General features: G+C 37.8%; 2 protein-coding genes across 18 annotated transcripts in view; one reads left to right on the forward strand and one right to left on the reverse strand.

Annotated features, from left to right (window-relative positions):
• LOC147465897 (uncharacterized) overlaps positions 1 to 20,282 on the reverse strand; it is a 100,676-nt gene that overhangs the window by 10,516 nt on the left and 69,878 nt on the right. For 6 of the 17 annotated variants that reach the window (XR_015189536.1, XR_015189548.1, XR_015189546.1 and 3 more), the window contains 2 exons: positions 14,504 to 14,607; positions 14,054 to 14,420 (listed from right to left, as the gene is read on the reverse strand). Coding sequence is in view for 6 of the 17 variants with exons in the window: in XM_086522633.1 (XP_086378759.1) it covers positions 14,534 to 14,607 (74 nt within the window). In the remaining 11 variants the exon portion in view is untranslated. The other 11 variants (XM_086522620.1, XM_086522613.1, XM_086522608.1 and 8 more) reach the window with 7 other exon arrangements.
• LOC147465898 (gibberellin 20 oxidase 1-D-like) lies at positions 16,357 to 19,076 on the forward strand. Its single transcript, XM_086522587.1, has 3 exons — positions 16,357 to 17,265; positions 17,839 to 18,166; positions 18,253 to 19,076. Exons 1-3 carry the CDS (start codon positions 16,712 to 16,714, stop codon positions 18,511 to 18,513), a joined length of 1,143 nt encoding a protein of 380 aa, XP_086378713.1. The 5' UTR covers positions 16,357 to 16,711; the 3' UTR covers positions 18,514 to 19,076.

Genomic DNA, 20,282 nt, shown 5'->3' on the forward strand with positions numbered 1-20,282 from the left:
ATTTTATTCCAACCAAGTCCACTATTAAAACTCCAGACTTATCCAAGTTGTTTGTTGAAATTATGTACATGTTATATGTATTCTCCCAACAACATTGTGAGTGATCATGATCCCAAGTTTAGCATTCATTTTTGGATGTCTATGTTTAAATGGTTGGGAACACAACTCAATATCAATGAACTTGACTGCATTCTATACTATCATGATTTACATACTCGTCATCATATGCGTCGCTAACCATTTGTTAAAAGTGGAAAGACGGACCTGAAGAAGATGCCACTTGGGAAAACAATTAATGTTCTCAAGAGAAAGTACTCCATTTTTGTTTTCAAGGATGAAAAACACTTGTCCAAGGGGGCAGTATTGTGAGGCCATGGGCTAGGTGGGGATTAGCATGGGGGCTACCCTATAAGAAAGGGCAAGATGGCTGGGTGGAGTATCGGGTTTCACACCCCTTGCCCTCACATTGGCTTTATCATCAGTTGTGTAGGCATCTGTACCAAAACATTAGTATGGGAATGCAAGATAGGCTCATATTGGATGTGTATAGCCTCTTTTGAAGATTCGACCGTTGATGCCATTGAAGTAGTATTGCACAAGGTAGTTTCCTTGAAATTGGGCACTAGTTGCTCTTCAAAGATAGTTTCTAGTGGATCCTTGAATGGTCCCACTTGACTACTATGAGTAGAGGCCCTAGAGGATGCTTCAAATCTAAAATCTAGTGTGGTGCTAGACCTTAATAGTATGGCATGCTTAAGGATCTTTCTTTTCTTAGTAAGGTTGTAGACCTTCAAAGGAGAGCCCTAAGTAGTGAATACTTGAAAAAATCATGAAAAACCCTAGAGTCCCAAACAATCTGAGATCAAATTGTGTTTTGCCAATAGGAGATTTGGCACTATTTTTGCAAGGTTGAGCCCCTTGAAGGCCCCAATGGCTAATTTTAGTAGCTAATTCTAGGTTTTGAGTCCAAAATTTATTTATAGGTATCCAAATACAGTTTTAAGTTGGTGTCTTTAGGGATCCAAAGACTCTTTGGCCCATTGTAGACCCCAAAGATGCACTCTGAGTCCAAAACAATATGAGGGGGTAAAAAACAATGTGAGTAGAAAAATGCTATGTTTGGTGCTTGCAACCTTCTTTTCAATAGAATTATCCTCTCTAGGGCAAGCCCTTGTTAGAAATAGGCTAACAAAGTGGCCTTATTTTGAGCTCAATATTTGTAACCTTCATTTAAAAAAAAAACCATGTGATGTCCAAAATTGTAATTTTTAAGTTGGTAGCGGGACTATGAGCTTCCAGCTATAGTTACCCATATGTCATCTCTAGTCCCTTTCTACCCAAATTTGAGTCTGTTTGAAATTTTTAAAACCTGGGCTAATGTATAAAAGCCACTTTTTGTAAAACCCTTATGAAGTTTTTGGGTAATAAGCATAAATTTTATCTCCAAGCTCTATGTACTCTCCCTCTTTGTTCTCTTGCTTGTAATTCCCTCACAGATTGTCTGTTTGGAGTGTCATTTGCTTCAACATAATTGCAAGTGAAAGCTCTATGTGACATCGTAAGTTTCTCAAATGATTCCATGAGTTTGTTGTAGCTAATCCTCCTCTTAATCTATTCATAACTCAAGATTTAAGTATCCAAATTGCATTTTAAGCATATGAGAGGTATTAAGGTAGCAATACTAAGCTTTTGAGTGCATTCCAATCTAAAAAGGACTAGGTTGAAATCGCCCTATAGATAATAAGAATTTCTTTTGCAAGTGGTTGAAACTTGGATTTAAGACCCTATGCATGTGTGTTTAGGCTTTGTCTAACCAACCTATAAGTTTGGTGATGATTGAACTTCATTTGCTTAGTTAATCATCTAGATTTGCTTGCAGATATTAGGATTGGTTTTTGTTGTCTGACATACATTTGAGTATTGCATTGAGTGTATAAGCCTATTAAGTATTTTTCAAGAGATTGAAAACCTCTTGTCGCCTCCATGCACTAGTCGTGTCGACACCGTTCACATTATAACATTTATGTATGTGGTTCTGGCTATCTTTACAATAATATAGAGTGAGGCTTGACACCTGAACTTACCTTTGGCACCGTTGTTGGGGATGAGGTGACCTAAATGAGAGAAAACCTCAGTGTTCTGGATATTATTTTCTAGGACTTTCTCTAGGTTTACTTAGAGCAAAACACCATCTTTTAGAAACCGCATAGTTGAGGAGCATCATCTGTAGTTGTGCAGAGGTGTCTTGGGAGTAGTCGTACTTGTCAAGGACCCTTTAAGCATAGATTATGCTTTTTTCAAGTGGTTGATTGGTTAAGCTATCTATGTACAACTTTGAAATTTGACACTCATTTCTTAAGAAATAGAAAGAGAAAAAACAACTCTTGTAGACACTTTCCACTACCTTCTTGCTAATCTGAATAGGAGTAGGTTAAGTAGATACCAAGGTGGATTTTTGACCTATCCCGGTCTCTAAATTTTCATGAGAAAGTTGTTTCGTGCAATTTTAGAGTTTTCACGTTCTGAACTCCTAAGGTAAGCTTGAAAGACCTCAAAAACAATATTTTTTGTCAAGAATAGGTATGTGAAAAGCTTACCACTAAGGTAAGCTTGAAAGACCACCAAACAACATTTCTGGTCAAAAATAGGTCTATGAAAAGGTATGGGAACTTTACGATAAGTTAAAGCCAGCTTTTGAGAAAATTTTCAAAGTTTGACAAAAGAAAGATTATTATCTCTTTTATGATTAATGCACGCAAATTAGGATTTTTTTGGTTGAAGGTACTTGCAATCTACTATATAATACCTTTAAAATGGCACCAAAATTTAAAAAAAGTACAATTCCATGCTAGTAGATAATAATCTTTTTATTTTTAAAGCTAAAAATTGGACTTTAAACTCAAAAGTAGATTGTCAAGGTCAAGTGTAAACACTTTTGTGAAGGCTCTAGGAGTTTTGAATTCATTCATGTGCAAATTTTGAGCAGGATATGCTTTCACCTCTGATCAACAAGTAAGTGAAGATAAGTGTACACAAAATTATTTCAGATTGGATAAAACCTCTTGATAGATTTTAAAACACTTTGTACTAACTGTGTGAATCACCAAAAGTTGAAAAAATTGCAAATCTGGACCCCATGATAATAAGCGCGCTTAATATCTTTTAATCTAGAGATGAAAATTTTTCATCATTTTTCCATATCATAGGCTAGAACATAGTGCATTGAGCCACTGATTCAAGTTTGAAGTCATTTAGATTTGTAAAGTGTCAATTAGACTTAATTTTCACTGGTCCTAGCAGACATAAAAATTGGCCTAAAAACTTAAAATCTAATTCAAACTTCATGAAACTTGCCAAGTGACTTGTTTATAGTGAGTACATCCAGTACAAGTCCAAAAAGTAGAAAAATTCCTTCATTTTAAGCTGAGAGATGTGCAGTTATTATCTCCTATCCTGAAAATTCAAGTTTCTGAAATTTTCTTGAGGGGGATTGGATCTTTGGTAATAGAATGCATGTTTCAAATTTCAGTGATTTGGAAAAGTTATGATAGAGTAAACCACTTGAATTGCATCAAAAATTGCCAAACATTGAAACTACTTAGAAATTGTGCAAACTTACCCAAACCTGATAAAAGTATATTCAGAGCTCTTTGAACATACCCTTAACCAGTGGGAATCATCAAAAAAGCAAAATGATGTTTGTTTGAGCCAGTAGATAATAATCACGCTTATTATCTCTTGCTAGTTACTAGAGAGGTCATTTTGGAAATTTACTCGATGCTAAGGGTAGAACACCTATCACATAGACAGCCTCAGAGCTTTGGAGTCATTTGGACATTCTTTGCTACTAGAAACTAAATGTGTAGAATTGAAGGCTGCAAATTGGTCCTTTGGCGGTTTTTGCAAAATTGAGACTAAAACTTCTGACCAAGAGTCATTGTACATACTTGTAGCTAATAGACCAACTTATAGATTGTTTGATTTTACAGGTAGGTCGTGATAACGCTTGAGCTAAATGTGTAGAATTGAAGGCTACAAATTGGTCCTTTGGCTATTTTTGCAAAATTGAGACTAAAACTTCTGACCAAGAGTCATTGTGTGTACATACTTGTAGCTAATAGACTAACTTATAAATTGTTTGATTTTAAAGTCAAAGAGCCAAGTGGGGAGAACATCTCAAAAGAATCAAAACAAGTTCAAAAAGAGACTAAGGGTTACTTACTAGGCCTACAGGACAAGTGTGATTCATCAAAAGTCAATGTTGTCAAATATTTGCAAGCTAAGATACTAATTGCGATTATTATCTACAGGTCTCAAAATGACACATTTTTGTATTTTTCGATCACAAATGCTTTATACATTATTCAACCCCTACATCCATAAAAAGTGAAAAAATCATTTTTACTTTGTCCCCCACCTCAAAAAATGCAATTGTACTTCCAATTTCCAAAATTTAGCATAAGGAGACACTTCACCAACCTAAATTTCTTCAAAATCACATTTAGGGTCTTGATACATCATGTTCAAATATCCTATCAAGTCAAAGTTCCAAAAAGTTGCAAAAAAGCCATCATGAATAATAAGCGTGCTTATTATCTCTAATACCAAATTGAGCCCATTTTTAACCGAGATGAAGGATATTGAGGAGTATTCCTAGATTTCCCATCACATCATCAAGAAGATGAAAAATGAAATACATGCACAACAAATCAAGATCAAGAAAGTTGAAAGCTCCGATAAGCACTTGACCAAAAGGTTGGAAGTGGCTGATGCTCTTGAAAGAGTTCAGTGCCCTTTATGAGAAGTCCCAAAATGAAATCCAGAGCTTAAAAGAGGCAAACCGTAAACAAATGTCCGAATTGATGGACATGACTATGCTAGTGGAGGAGCTGGCATCGGCAAGTGAAGACTAAGAGAAGAAGATTCAAGAGTTAAACATGACAGTGCTAGATCTAGTCCCTTTCTATCCAGATTTGAGTCTATTTAATGTTTTCCAAACCTTGGCTAAGGTATAAAAGTCAATTGTCAAGCAAGGCTTGACTAAGAAACGATTTCGATAAGAAGCAGTGCTTCTCCCCATGCAACACATTGAAAAGAGGATTTTGACTGAGTGTGATCATCAGGTTTGAGATTTTATGTTTCCATGAGTTTTTTAGCTTTATGTATGATTTCATACTGTAAGAGATTTCCAAGAGGTTAGCTTTTGATGCAAAAGAAAGGCCAACCTGCAATGCTTCAGTATCTCAAGGAGATAACTTTTGATCCAAAGAGGTCGTGGATACCTGGAAACTATTAGTACGGCAAGACATGTTGCTAGACTTTTTGATAGATACAAAGATGTTTGACATGGCCAACTCTTTGCAACCTAAGAAACCGGTAGAAATCTCTCTTTCTCCATCGTCGAGTTTGGGGTTTGAATTTTTGCTAGGGCATGGCTCCTAGGCAAAACTTTTATGCACTTAAGTGATCAATACAATGGTCCAGGGTGCACCATGGCTTCTACACATATGCAATATTCTGTATAAGCCAACCATACCAGGGTTGCTACGACTTCCGATGCCAGGGGTGGTGGTCACAAAAAATTGGTAAGTACCTTAAATTTAATTTCATTTTGAACTTATTCCATCTTGCAGGATTTTCTACAATGCCAACTTGACAAGTAAATGTGGCTTTGATCAAGTGGAGTTTGGTAGTTAGATGACATTTGATAGCTAAGCTTCAGGATCTATCTCTTATAAAGTTGGGAAATCTCATGATTCTCAATAAGTGGCATGATTCGGCAAGACCATTCCTCTATGAAAGATCGACAATGTCAATTCTCTTTTGCTTTGACATTTGTGTGTCTTGTGCAAAGCAAAGTGCTTTCACAAACATGGAGCAAAGCAAGGCTTCTACTTGTTTTTTTTCTTTAACATTTCCTTTGAAAAATATTTCTCTGTTGTGCAAAGCAAAGTGCTTTGACAGACATAGAGCGAAGCAAGGCTTCTACTTTCTTTTAAGTCTTTAATATTCCATTTGGAAAAGATTTCTATGTAAAGTGCTTTGAAAGACATAGAGCGAAGCAAGGCTTCTACTTGTTCTTTTGTCTTTAACATTTCATTTGAAAAATATTTCTCTGTTGTGAAAATCAAAGTGCTTTGACAGACATAGAGCAAAGCAAGGCTTCTATTTTGTGCCAATTTATTATCCATTGACTTGGGATCAAGGACAACGACACATATGTTTAGAAAATGGAAAAATTAAAAGGATGTAAGGTCAATTTATAGTTGGAAATGACCAATTGTGATGTATCCATACCAATACAAATTGTGCAAGGCACGTATGCCATCGGCTCAATTTGTGGAGACTGTCATTGAAGCCAATGGCTTATCACACTATTTTCTTAATATGCATGCATGGCATGCCAGTATCATGGACTCAATCCACTAAAGCATGTTTTAGCTTCCGCTATAACATCAGCTACTATGTTCAAGAAGAGTTGAGGCTGGTATATTTGCTTGCGATCATTGTATATGACTACAACGGTGGGCAATTTTTGTGCACAAGGTCGTGGCAATACAGAAGATGGTTCCTATGGATAGCAAGTAGGAATGGGCTTGCTATCAAGCAAATAATTCATGGGAAGATATGAATAGACAATGAGAGCCTCAAAGTAGGTGATCTCTTATTTGAACACTCAAAAGCTTTACTATGACTATCTTGTTTGGAGTGTTGAGAATCTTTCTCTTTGTTCATGGAGAGATATAATTCTTTCAAGCTCTTATTGTGAATACGATTCTAACATATGACGATCTGTTGTTGAATATATAGCACTGATTGTGTCTATATGTGTGGTATTTCTAGTGGTATGACTCATCTAATACCAAATTATTCCATGTGTGTTTGGTCATTGATTGATCTCTTCACAGTTATACTTTCAAGGAAAGACGTCCAAAATTTTCTAAGGGGTAGTTGATAAGTTCAAGTTTACAAGTTGATTACAATCTTTACTGGACACAATAGACTAAGTTCTCACCGTTTCAACAATTTACATGTAGAATCTAACCAAGGGGTTTGGTTTACCAAGGCAACACCCAGGGTTACCAATTACATGTTGTGCTTTTCAAGTTATACCTTTCAAGTTTGGCTTGTGCACTTAACTCCGGATAAGTGGATGCTATCTTTATTCTCCAGGTAAACCTATGTTTTGGGTTCATTTTATTCTTGCATATGGTTTGATTAAGTTTTCAAAGTGGGATGAATATACTAGAATGCTTTCATCCCTTTTTCTCTTAGGACACATGACAAGGCCATGTAGGAGCATGAATTTTGGGATAGTTGTGTACTTAGAAGATTTCTGCATCGTGCAATTATAGACCTACATGGTAGGGTTTTTTTGACACATGTTGTCACAAGGAGTGCAATATGGTATAAGAACTCATGGAGTTTGATTTAGCCAGTGTGGAGCAAAGTTTATAAGAGTCCCTCTCGCTCATGTTGCTGAGTGTTTCAAGTTACCTCCACACACAAGTACATCTCGTACTTGAAGGATGTCATTTTTTTGGACCTCCTTATTTGAGACATTCTCCACCTGTGGAGAATATTTGTCTTTGGGACTGACATTAGCGTCTGTTATTTTAATTATGTGTCACGACAAAGTCCCTATGTGCTGGTCAAATCCATTTTGCTGACCATTTTGAGCACGTAGTATATAGAGCAATTTCAGTGGCAAAAAATTATCGAGTACTTAGAACGACTTGTTAAGTCACAAATGCTGTTAAACAACATTAACGAATAGAACTGTTTATGCATATAGCAAGGCTATGTATTGTCAATGAAATTGTTTCATTGCTTGTACCTCGATGTGATTCATGTTTTACATTCTATTATGGTTCAAACATTTTAGCAAAGCTTGCAAGTAATTGCAATAGAAAGTATTTAGTTTCTTCTTAGAACTATTTACTCTCCTCTTTGATGTGTGCTATGAGCATCACATTTTCCATACATATTGGCATTTATAGTAAAGAAAATGTAGGTTCGGATTAGTTTTTTGCTAAAGGCACGCATACTAGGTGTTATGGGCCCCCAGTGTTTAGCAAAAGTTGATTTGGAGCGACATGCAAATTTCATGAAATTGATACCTTATGAAGCATTTCGCACTTTATGTGTAGTATCTTTACGAGCTTAGTTGTGGATTTACCAATCACCAATAGAGGTCTAGTTTGGTTTCGGTGTTGGTAGATTCGTGATTAAACTTTGTACGTTTAACCAAGCTGGTTATTCCTAACATTGTCGATTTCAGTAATGTTGCACAAAATTGTGACCCACATTCACCATTCATTTTTGGAAACGGTCTGTAAACGGTAGGGAAACAGGACTCAATATTGTCAGTACATCAAGAGGTGGATAGGTAGTTTACAAGTGTTAATCTTGTGATAAAGGATATGCTATGAGCGTACATTTGAAACAAGCAATCCAATAAGAAAGATAAACTCTCTAGTTGGAGTTTGCTTACCATAAGGCAAAGCATGTTGCGACTAAGTTTAGTCCCTTCATATTTAAATCAAGCTCTCAACCTCAATCAGTAGTTACGGTGGGGTTGTCTACTGATGAACAATGATAACAAGTCAAGGACTTATCCTTTGTTGCATGATAAGTTATATCAGCCAGTTACTTTCGTAGAAAGTGAGAAGAGATATTCTTTTAGACACCTCTTAGTTGTGATAACTTGTTTAGCATACTCAAGTGAGTTCTAAATGGAGTCTATATGCTATGTTGGATATGGGATGGTTACACAAGACAATTGCAAAGGGACTACAAATGTGGAAAATCAAGATGCTCTTCTTGATTTCATTGAACCTCCTATTACACCATGTTCCAATCAAATGGATAGCTGGACCCGTGAGGGATGACGCTATGAAAAACATTAGTGTTCTTACAAAGATCTCATCAATTTTGTTTTCGGGAACAAAAATGCTTCTCTAAGGGGGAGTAATGGCAGGTCTAAGGTAGGTCTAGCTAGTGCAAACGCTCACACGGTTCAAGGAACTATATTTGGCAAGCCAAGGGCCTATTTATATCATAGTTGGATAGAGATTTGCATACATCAATTCCCAGTATCCTCATATTTCTGTGATGATTCCATGAGTTTGTTGTAGCTAATCCTCTTCTCAATGTGTTCATAACTCAAGATTTAAGCATCTAAATTGCATTTTAAGCATAGGAGAGGTATTAGGATAGCATTGCTAAGCTATTCAGTGCATTTTGAGCCAAAACAAACGAGGTCAAAATAGCCCTATAGATAATAAGCATTGAGCATTTTGAGCCGAAACAGACTAGGTCAAAATAGCCATGTAGATAATTAGCATTTTTTTGGCAAGGGGTTAAAACATGGATTTGAGACTCTAAGCATGTGTGTTTAGGCTTTGTTACCTTACCTATAAGTTTGGTGATGATTGGCCTTCGTTTAATTGTTGCTAAATTGACAAGGTTTTCTTGCAGATGTTACGATTGGTTTTTCTTGTCTGACATACAATTGTGTGTTGCATTGAGTAGATAAGGATTGAATGTGTTTTTCAAGAGATCGACAACCTCTTGTAGCCTCCGTACACTAATGTGTTGACTCCGTTCCACGGTATGACATTTATGCGCGTGGTTTTTGCTATCTCTATAATAAGATAGAGTGAGGCTTGGCCCCCAAACTTATAGCCCTAGTGTTTATGTAAACAATTCACCATCTGCTTTAGAAATTGAAAGTGCAAAAAAAAGGTTATATTTGGTATCATTCTTCTAGGAAAAAACACAATTACATAGGTGAAAAGTTGAGATGATAGTTTTTAACACGCAATCCTATCCTTCTAGCTAGATCTATCTTATTTCTTAAACTACTCATAATCTTATTTAACCCTAATTCTAATTAACGAGAGTTATCAACCACAAAGGTGCTCGAGAGGCTTTGAGCTTCCTTCAACTCAATGGGAGGATTGTTACCTAATGCCTTATCTAATTCTACTCTAAAGAATGAAGCTTTAGGCATACAACAATGTCATGCCTTAGCCTTAGTCCTTCACTCATTCTCGAGCGACGGTGCCAAAGGAAAGTTGTGCAGCCATGATACTATAGTGTTTGCACTAAATGACTAAATATTTCAATCCCACAAATATAGAAGTTAATCCTGACCTAGAGCATCGAAGCTATCTAGATACATCACTACATTGGTGGTATCAAGAGGTGCAAGGTGGCCTACCGTTTCTAATCATTGATCCACTCAATTAGAAATCAATGGTTGCCCTTTTCTGCTTTGTAAATTTCTCATTAACTTGATTGCTTAATGAATCTTACTCAATGCATCCTAGAGTGATGTAGCTACTCTGTGTGTGCATCAAGAAGACAATGTGTGTGGAAGAATGATAAATTAAGTATGCTACATACTGTACACCTACTTTAATGCACAACTTAGAGCACGATTGGTTTATCAAAGAGCACCCACAAGGATTTAGCACTATCATTAGCAAGAAATATTGATTAGAAATTTCAAACACTAATGCACAAAGAAAAAATATAGCATTGTTCCTATTCAAGAACTCAACCACCATGCATGAAGAAGCATGCATAGGGAGAAGAATACAAGTGAGTAAATCCTTAGAGAGGATATAAACACTGCAGAGCTCTTTGTTATTCTCAAATATTACAATCTTGATGTGACTAGATTCCCTCTAAAATGAGCTGAAAGTGGCTAATTATCATAATGAGCTTAAAAACTAGGGTTCACAATTGACCAACCAAAAGCGATTAACTATAGTCCCTGCACTTAGTTGTGAGTTTTGTAAGCGTCATGTAATTACAAGAAAATAACCAAGCTTGCCAATTACATCCTAAGGCTATCTACAACAAAGAATAGGAATTACATGTTCAAAATTACATGGGCCATCAATAAGTAGATGAAATTAAGTACAACCACATAGTGGCTTGTGGGCAATATGATACAAAATTGGAGGCTTCCTTTGGAGATTGGGTGTTCTTGTGAGCCCTTTTCTCCTCTTTGCTTGATACTTCAATTCCTCATGAATGTTCCATGGCTTTGGCATATATTCTTACCCCAAGGGCACTTGTGGGCACACAAAGTCTTCTAAGGGCAATGAAGGTAATGTCCCAAAAAAATTAGAAGGCGTTACCCACTTTCGTTACTCAGATGATTAATTATGAAATCCAAAGTCATTGTAGTTTAGGGTCTACTTGTAACTATCCCTTCATGCCAGGGAGGATAAACTTTTTGAAGGTAAGAGTATGCATTTATCCCAACATCTTAAGGGGAGGTTATGGGGTCCCGTAAGTTGGTGGGAACTTGTCTTCAAAAATAGGCCACTCGGCAAGAATTTGCAAGTTGGTAAAACATCTTCTATTGTTGCTTCTTCTTTTGTTGTTGTTGCTTGGTAGGGTTTAGGCCCCTCGGTTGGGGATCTATACGTTGGATCCGTTCTTCAGTGGCTTGACACGTCAGTAGTTTGTGATAGCATGCCATATATACATGCTATAAATGATTTAGTGTGGTAAGCACCCTTTTATCATCGCATGTATCCGCAAGAAAGACTGTCAAACATGTGTACAAATGACTTAATGAGACCTTCATACCTTTGTCAAACAATGTACATTGCTATTGCACTGATTCCTTATGTACATATGAAGTGCTAGCTTTGTCATCACCCCTCTTTTGAGCACGTATCAAGCCCTTTGACCTTTGCTCTACTGAAGTGAACTGAGTTGCAGAGTACATGGGTTGTAAACCAAAAGCTTCAAGGTAAAGCTGCAATACATTTGATGACTCTATCAGTTCACTTTCTTTCATCCACTTTGCATCCGTAGGTGGATAGTTTTTGAATTTCACTAAGTGAATCCTCTCCTATTTTCATCATCTAGCTTACTTTTATCATACATTTGAAGCAAGGGATTCACCCCTCTTGCAACCCACAAGCTGGCATAGCATTAGTTGCACCTACATTCCACCAAATGTTTTTCCTCCACGTCATATAGAGTCATGTATTACCACATTGGAGTCGACTTCAACATCCTATAAAATAGGCTCATTGTTAATTGGTTTTGTTTAACCTAACATAATCCATGTTCGCCCTCAACATGAATGGTTCTTCCTTGAATCACCATAGTATCTTTAGATGGACAATCTCTTACATACGCAAGACATATGATAGAGGAGGAAACCACTTAATTCATAGTGGACATGAAGGCAAATGAGATATGGATAAGAAAATGATATTGAAATTTCTTCTGATAATTAATGGTGTTAATATACATGAAACTCTTTTTGTTGTAGGACACATTATACCCTCAGTTGATAAAAACTAGTTTTGTAATCGGACACAAGACACTAAAGTGTCATGTCTTCCTTCCAACGCTAGTTTTGCAATCGAACACAAAACACTAGAGTGTCATGTTTTCCATCCAACACTAGTTTTTTGTCTTAACACTAGTTTTGTAATCGGACATAAGACACTAAAGTGTCATGTTTTCCTTCCAACGTTTTGGGTTTACTTTGTAAAGCCAGGAGCTAATTTTTGAATTGTTTCTCGACATGAAACTTAGCTTACAAGCCAAAAAAAGAGAGAAATTTTTTCTATGTCAAAATGATCACTATATTAAGAGATTGATCATAATTGTAAATTTCACCAAAAAATTTAAACTGTTTTCTCAAAACATTTATTAAAAGGCATACAGTTGCTTGATAAAAAATATTTAAATCCTTGGTGATAGATAATTGCTATGAAGATTAAAAAACCAACCTTAAAAGCCTAGTTTTCATGCTTATTAAATGTAGTAAGCAAAAAAGTACAATCTTGAAAATGTTGTTAAATGAGTAAATTTTGGGCTTTCAAAGCTTGTATCAAAGAATTGATGCAATTTTAGTGCTAAACTATGATTCAAAGTAAATTTGTAGGTTAACATAAAAAATGTACATATTTTTTGGACATCCAATCTTACATAAATCTCATAATCATTTTAAAAAAAAAATTATCATGCATAATCTATCAATGAATGAACTTCTCACCAAAAATCCATGTAAATGAGATTATAGATGCTATTCATGTATTCTAGTGGAGGAATTAGCTATGCTTTACTGAAATTGACAAAAAAATTTCATTGTTATGCTCATCTTTGTGGTTTATAGCTCTTAGGTGATTTTTTTTACTTGAGTGCAAGAAGATATCCTACTTGTAGCTTACATAAACAACTATAATTTTTTGTTGATGTATCAATTCGATAGCATCCATGTATATATGACATCAAGACTCTTCAAATTATACAAATAAAATGTTTTACTTTTTGTATAGAGTTCCATGCATGGAACTTGTGTGTTGAACCCCGCGTAGCTTAATATAATTTACTGCAACATTAAAATATTATTTTGTTGAGTAAAACATAGACAAACATGTGGGGCTAATATAGGTAAGCTTTTAATAAATTTTTACTAACCCTTGGCATTTTCTAATTGTACTTATGCTTTGTATTCATTACATACAATTTTGCACAAGCACTCTTTATGGGATGAATTATCTATCATCATAAGCTTAATAGTATAAGGAGACAGTTTTTCAAAACTGTATGATTATTGTATAAAAGGAACTAAACAAGAATGTTGGAGATTCTTTTTTAACTTGATATGGCATTTTATTGAAAACCGTGAAAAAAAGGACACGTAAGTGGCCTGTTTTGGTACTAAAGTAATGGTAATCATTTACCATGTTGGCCTTTTAATGAATAAATATTCTATATTGAAATATCATTGGACCTTTTTACTTAAAATAGTTATCATTGTTTACGAAAAGCCTTCAAAGGTGAGACAATGAAAGAAAACAAATCATAAAAAAGCTTCTATATTGGCCTCAAAGTATAGGTCTTTAATGTATAGAGCTCACTCTTAGCTTTCAAATGATCTCTTTCATGCCCTTTTGTAGCATCTAAAGCTCTAGATACACCTAACTTTGTTGCAAGGTCCTGTCTAGACACTTTTTGTTGCATATATGACTCCCTCATATTGAACAATTCATCAAAAACTTGGAAATTCCAACAAAATTTTAGAGTCTCTTGATTAAGCATAAACAGTAGCATTCAATTTCTCTATATTGAGATTAAGCTTTATGATTCAGTTTTCCTCCGCCCTGACGCACTATCTACTTCATGCATTTTTCACATAAGAGATCCGTCATACTTTTGTCAGATAGGTCTTTCTAGCAAGTTTATTTGGCATATCGTTTCTGTTTTAAGAATATGTTGGACTCACATTTTTCATGTTTGGAGCAGAGGTTTTTTTCCCACTTAAAGGGCTCGTAGCGCTCATAGCAACCACATGCATTGGTGCATAAGCAAAACATATGGACATATGGAATACTAGGGAATTTTGTATCTATGAAGGTCCCATGCGCTCCTCCCTTGAGACATGAGGAAGACCAAAGGAAGAAGTCACTAAGCCAAAACTACATTTCAAAAAAATGAAAGAATGGATGTGACGAACCTCATAATAGCCTCGCAAAGATGGTCTCCTTCATGTTCTTGCTAGCCAATTTTCTTCACCACATATCATTTGAATCTCTTCCATCTCCACATCCTTGCAATGCACTTGAACATGATAAGTTTGTCGATTAGTACAACCTAGAAGCATACCTTTCATGACTTTGGGACAATTTATTGCGACATTAGTACCTAAACAAACAATGCCCAAGCTAAAATCTTGATCCACAAAAATGCAACTTTGGTTGACCTTAAGAATGTTATCAATTGTTTCAAACAACTCTTAGACATGAAAAATGCATTTTCTTAATTATTTTTTGTTTATTTTATTTGGTTGTTTGTAAGATGACCTCAACAAATAGGCTTGATAAGCAAGGAGTTGGGAAAAACAATACAAATCTATCAAGATAAAGAATCCTGTTTATAAGAACTAACATTTGATGAAAGGTAAGTATTAAGACATGTGGCACTTGGCTTTTGTGCAGTAATGAGATGTGTACTTGCTATGGACAAAAATTACAACACTTTTTGAGGCATATTTTAAAAAATGTGAACGCACTTCCTAACGAGGGGGGAACATGGGCAAGATTTTGGGATGAAATATATCTTCTAAAGTTAAAAGGGCCCCCATAAAAGCACTATTGGAAAATATATATGATCTTGAATTCCCCTTTGCTTAAAGAAGTGATAAGGTCCCATAAAAAAAAGTGCCATTTCCACTAATATCAAATATAAGATTCCCATTCTAGCCAATGCGCACCCCTCATTTCTTTACAAGGTTTGTACTTCAAATCATTTATTAGCTTAGTTTATTAGCAACATAAAGTGATTTGCCCTACCAAATCATGTAACAAATCATGCCAATTCTTCCACTGTCTAGCAACATGTAGCTTTCTCCATCCATCACTCCTCGTCAAATATGTTTCTCTCTATCCCACCAATGAAGGGGTATGATCGAGACTAGAGAAAGAGAGTGTGCTCGTTTCGTATGCAAATCTTCGAAGCAAATGCGATAGTGATAGGCTTCATCAACTAGTATGAACCATGTCTCGATCACGAAAAGCACACTCTTGTCCTCCCTTTTTGTTGGGTGTTTGTCACTATAGAACAAGGGGGAACCTTTTGTGTTAAACAAGAAGGCATGTCCTTGTTATCAATGTGAAGGGCAAACGAAGGATGGCCATCCATGCAAAACAAAACCTTAATAGTGAACTTTAGCTCTTTAGTCATCATGACGTGGACCCTACTCTACTACTCTCCAAAGTGTGCAACACAAGCAATCGCCAATTTCTGTGCGCTTTGAACCCTCAACCAAGATCCATTTCTGGAAAAAAGAAATACATGGAGAACCACATGTGGAAACTTTGAGAGAGATATATATTTTGCACTAAATTGGTAAATTTCAACTATTCTTCTTGGCGTTTCTTAAGTCGAAAAACCTAGGCATAGCTAGTGTAATCCACCTATAATTTTTGTTTTGAGGTACATTTCAAACTTGAAAGATGCCGTTGAGTATCGAACCTGGGTCTTTACGCACCGCACACATCCATCTTAACCCCTTACATTTGTTGTTTCCGAAACCGCTTCTTGACGTGGGTAAGCCAAGTGAACTTGTGCAGGTGAAGGTGGAGTTGGTCAAAATGAGAATGAGAGAGAGAGAGAGAGAGAGAGAGAGAGAGCACTACAGGCCAAGCAAAGAGACGAGAAAGAGAAAGATCGCAAGCATGCATATATATATATATATATATATATATATATATATATATATATATATATATATATATAGAGAGAGAGAGAGAGAGAGAGGGGTCCCAGAGGAATTTGTAGACATGGTTGGCCAGTTGTCGGGTTGTGGAAGGGAGGGACCTGCTGCCGGGTGGGGGCGAGGGAGCTTTGAGCTGCGTGCTCATTTCCTGCCAAAGAAACAAAATATACCCTACTCCTACTACTACCCGATTCCTCCTGCTAGATACCCTCGGCCCTCCCTGTGTGTGTTACGGGCCACGGCTACCCACAGCCGCCCATCAAAAGCGTCAGAACTTTAGAAGCCTCCAGCAATCTGCCCATTTCCACCACCCTCCTCCCGCACCCACTATATAACCATCCCCCCCCACCGTTTATCCCTCTCATAGCCTCTCATAATCACGATTCACACCCATTCTTCTGCATCCCTCAGCAGCTGCCTCCCATCAGCTGCCCGCCCGTGCATTATATGGCCACTCAATCTGCCCCTCCTGCCTTCAACCAATTTTCTGCATGCTCTCCCTCCCCCCCTCCGCCGCACCTCATCTTTGACCCTTCCTTCCTCTCCACCATCCCTTCCATCCCCCCTGCTTTCATCTGGCCTGAGGCTGCCTCTGCCCATGATCAGCACGCCTCCACCCCCTCCCACTCTCATCAGTTCATCGAGGTCCCCATCATCGACTTGGCCCAATTTCGCAACAGCTCCACCTCACAGACCGTCGCTAACCTTGCCTCACAAGCGAGCTCAGACATCGGCTTCTTCCATATCGTCAATCACGGAGTTTCCCAGAGCCTCATTGAGGAGGTGCATGCACACACTCAAGGCTTCTTCGATCTCAGTCTTGCGACCAAGCAGAAGGCTGGCAGGTTTCCAGGAGAGAGCTTCGGCTATGCCAGCAGCTTCACTGGCAGGTTCTCCTCAAGGCTGCCATGGAAGGAAACCATGTCTCTCCAGCCCTCACCAGTCTCCAATATCTCTAGTTTATTGGAGAAAGTACTTGGGGATGAGCACAGAGACAGCAGGTAGAATTGTGTAGTCCAATGCCCATTTTTCAGTAAATTGTACTTTCTACAATTGTGGGCAACAAAGGGAGCCCACAATTTATTGTAGTTTTATCTGAATATAATATATCATGTAAAAGAAAGATTGTAGTACTCATAACACAGGTTTAGGTTGTAGTAATCATAACATAAAAATTCATGTAAAGTATAGATTATAGCGCTACCACAATGTGCATTGTGCGTGCACATTCACTTGTCATGAAGGAGCTGCTTAGCAACCCAAGTCTTCGTCTTCCTATAATAAGCTGGTAACCTAAACATGAAGTTCTACATACACTCTAGTGATGGCGGCCACAATGCATGTTAAGTTGCATTCCATCCACTAACCATTCTCTGTAGTTTCACCTGTATGAAATCATCCCATCACGTTATTCAAAAAACCCAATTACATAGATGCCTTTTTTTCCATTAAAAACTTGTAAATGTAATCCCGTGAATTTTTATAGATTTTTTGCCAGCTGAAAAACCCCCCTCGCATGCTGTACTTGACCTTCCCCCCAGACTAATTTCAGCGTGTCTTTGGATTGTCAACAGCAAAGTCTTGGAGGAGTACAGCAAGGAGATGATAAGAGTGGGCCTTGAGGTGATGGAGGTTCTAGCGATGGGCTTGGGACTGGACAGGACCGCACTTCGCAGATTCTTTGAGCTTCCTGACAACAGTTCTATCCTAAGGCTCAACTACTATCCTCCCTGCCAGCAACCAGGCCTTACCTTTGGCACTGGCCCCCATACCGACCCAACAGCACTCACCATCCTCCACCAAGACAATGTCGCAGGCCTCCAAGTCCTCCATAACGGTGCCTGGTTCACCGTCTCTCCACGACCTGATGCTTTTGTCGTCAACATTGGAGACACCCTCATGGTAATGATCCATTGGCGATTCTCCCATCATCAATGCTTTATGCATCCAGAGATTGGTGCTCAAACTTAAATGCTCTTTGTCTACAGGCTTTAACAAATCAGCGGTATAAGAGCTGTGTCCACAGAGCTCTTGTGAACAGCAAGACGGCAAGGAGGTCAATGGCATTCTTTTTCAACCCAGGCTTCAACATAACACTCTCAGCTCCAGAGCAGCTGGTTGATGAGACAAACCCACGAGCATTCCATGACTTCACCTGGGCCAAATTCCTCTTTTTCACTCAGTCCGTCCACCGTTCTGGTGTAAATACTCTCCATAGTTTCAATTCCTGGCTCGCCGCACAGACCTGATTTCTCCTTCGTCCATTTTCACACCTCTCCAGAACACATCCTCCCCGATTTTGAGACTGGGCAGTAGATTTTTGTTTTACGACACAATCCAGAAGACTTCAGAGATGTTATTAGGTTTGGATGCACGCCTCACCTCCCTTACAACACTATCTATGTACCGATGCTCTCTTATATACCTTCACTGAGGATAGCATCTAGGCATACAAAAAAAACGGAACAGAGGCAGAAATCCTCCTTTTTGTGAAAGCTAGTGAGTGTGTATTGGTCTTCCCATACGGCATTACACAAGTCAGTCTATATAACCAGGGTCCATTGCTCTTACCCTATGGCATTAAGCAAATCACTCTATACACCCCCTCTTTTGACGGTTGACTGTGTCTTGGCTGCATAGTGTTACTTGCCAAGCTAACCGATGATGGACATACTGTGTTGACTTATGCCTGTCACAGCATAACGTTCTGAACAAACTACCTTCTGACTCTGTCTTCTCAATGAGTACAGCAGACATTTGATAGTCAGCTCATCCTTGATTCCGTTTAGAAATTTTATGAACGAATGCTACAGATTTACTTGACTACCTTAAAGTATGATAATATTCACATTGATAATGGTTTTGCCATACAATTGCAGATTTCCTACATAACTCAACCATAGTAAAGCCTATTTTAGTCCACAATCTTTTCCACCACATCCTTGGAATCTTCAAGAAGCCTGCTGAAATCCATGAAAGTTAACACTAAACAAACATTTGTCTCCGAATAAACTACCTCCACTACATGCAAAAGCAAACTGAAAGCATTCCCAATGCATCATTACACATATTGACAGTAAAAACAATCGTATAACCACAACATTAAAAGCACCTTCACTGCTTCAGAAAATTAAAACCTGCCATTCTATACAGTGTACATGCGATAAACTAGTGAAATATTCTGTTTAGCACCAATAAAACCGTTTTGGCAGTCCAAGAGCACTATTTTGGGCGTGTGCATGCACGTTCATGTGTGTGTGTGTGTGTGTGTGTGTGTGTGTGTGTGTGAGTGAGAGAGAGAGAGAGAGAGAAATGAAATGTTATATTAACATCTTCAAAAGGCCAAAGTGACCTATGAGACCAAAAAGTTACAATGCGGTGTATCTGATACAAAATCAGATTAACAAAATAAGCGGAATCCTAAACTAAGCTGATAGGTGTGAAAGGTGAAAGGCGTGAAATGTGTGAACTAAGCAGTACAATGTGTAGACAATATGGGAGGGAAGTAGAGATCCATCTTCATCTGCACTCTGGACGACGAAAAAGTATGGCTCGAATCCTTTGTTGTAGCCTCCTTCGAAACTGTGGAGCTCCTCTTCTCCATCGGGGTTATCTAGATCTCCCTAGCTCCAATGCTCGGTCAATGAGAATGCCAGTAGTGCGGGCAGACTCTCCACTGTTAGCTGCTCCTCTGTCTATTCTTCTGGATGTACAATATCTAGTGTAAAGAAATCTATGATCTGTCTCTGGGGTTGTCTCTCTTCAGCTCTCCTCAGTAAAGTTTCTCTATGTCTGTGTAACTTAAGTAGATATAGCCCAAGACATCTCTGATCCTCATAACTCATGACCCTAGATAGAGGCCCAAAACCTTCTCTGAATAGACAATGAAAACGGCCTCGTATCTCAAAGTACACTGTGCAATGACATATGTAATGTACCTCTGTCTCTGGCTCTAGATGGCATAAGCGGCATATCCTACTATCTGCTGGTGTCCCTCTAAATCTGCCAGTCTCAATCT

This window comes from Adiantum capillus-veneris, chromosome 1 (assembly GCF_014529385.1).
Source record: "Adiantum capillus-veneris isolate H3 chromosome 1, ASM1452938v2, whole genome shotgun sequence".
Lineage (NCBI taxonomy): Eukaryota > Viridiplantae > Streptophyta > Polypodiopsida > Polypodiales > Pteridaceae > Adiantum > Adiantum capillus-veneris.

What these genes read in the sequence shown, in the direction of transcription:
- LOC147465898 (XM_086522587.1), top strand. Translation starts at nt 16,712, where the DNA reads ATGGCCACTCAATCTGCCCCTCCTGCCTTCAACCAATTTTCTGCATGC. An exon ending in GATGAGCACAGAGACAGCAG is followed by an intron (nt 17,266 to 17,838) that starts GTAGAATTGTGT and finishes GATTGTCAACAG; the next exon opens with CAAAGTCTTGGAGGAGTACA. An exon ending in ACATTGGAGACACCCTCATG is followed by an intron (nt 18,167 to 18,252) that starts GTAATGATCCAT and finishes CTTTGTCTACAG; the next exon opens with GCTTTAACAAATCAGCGGTA.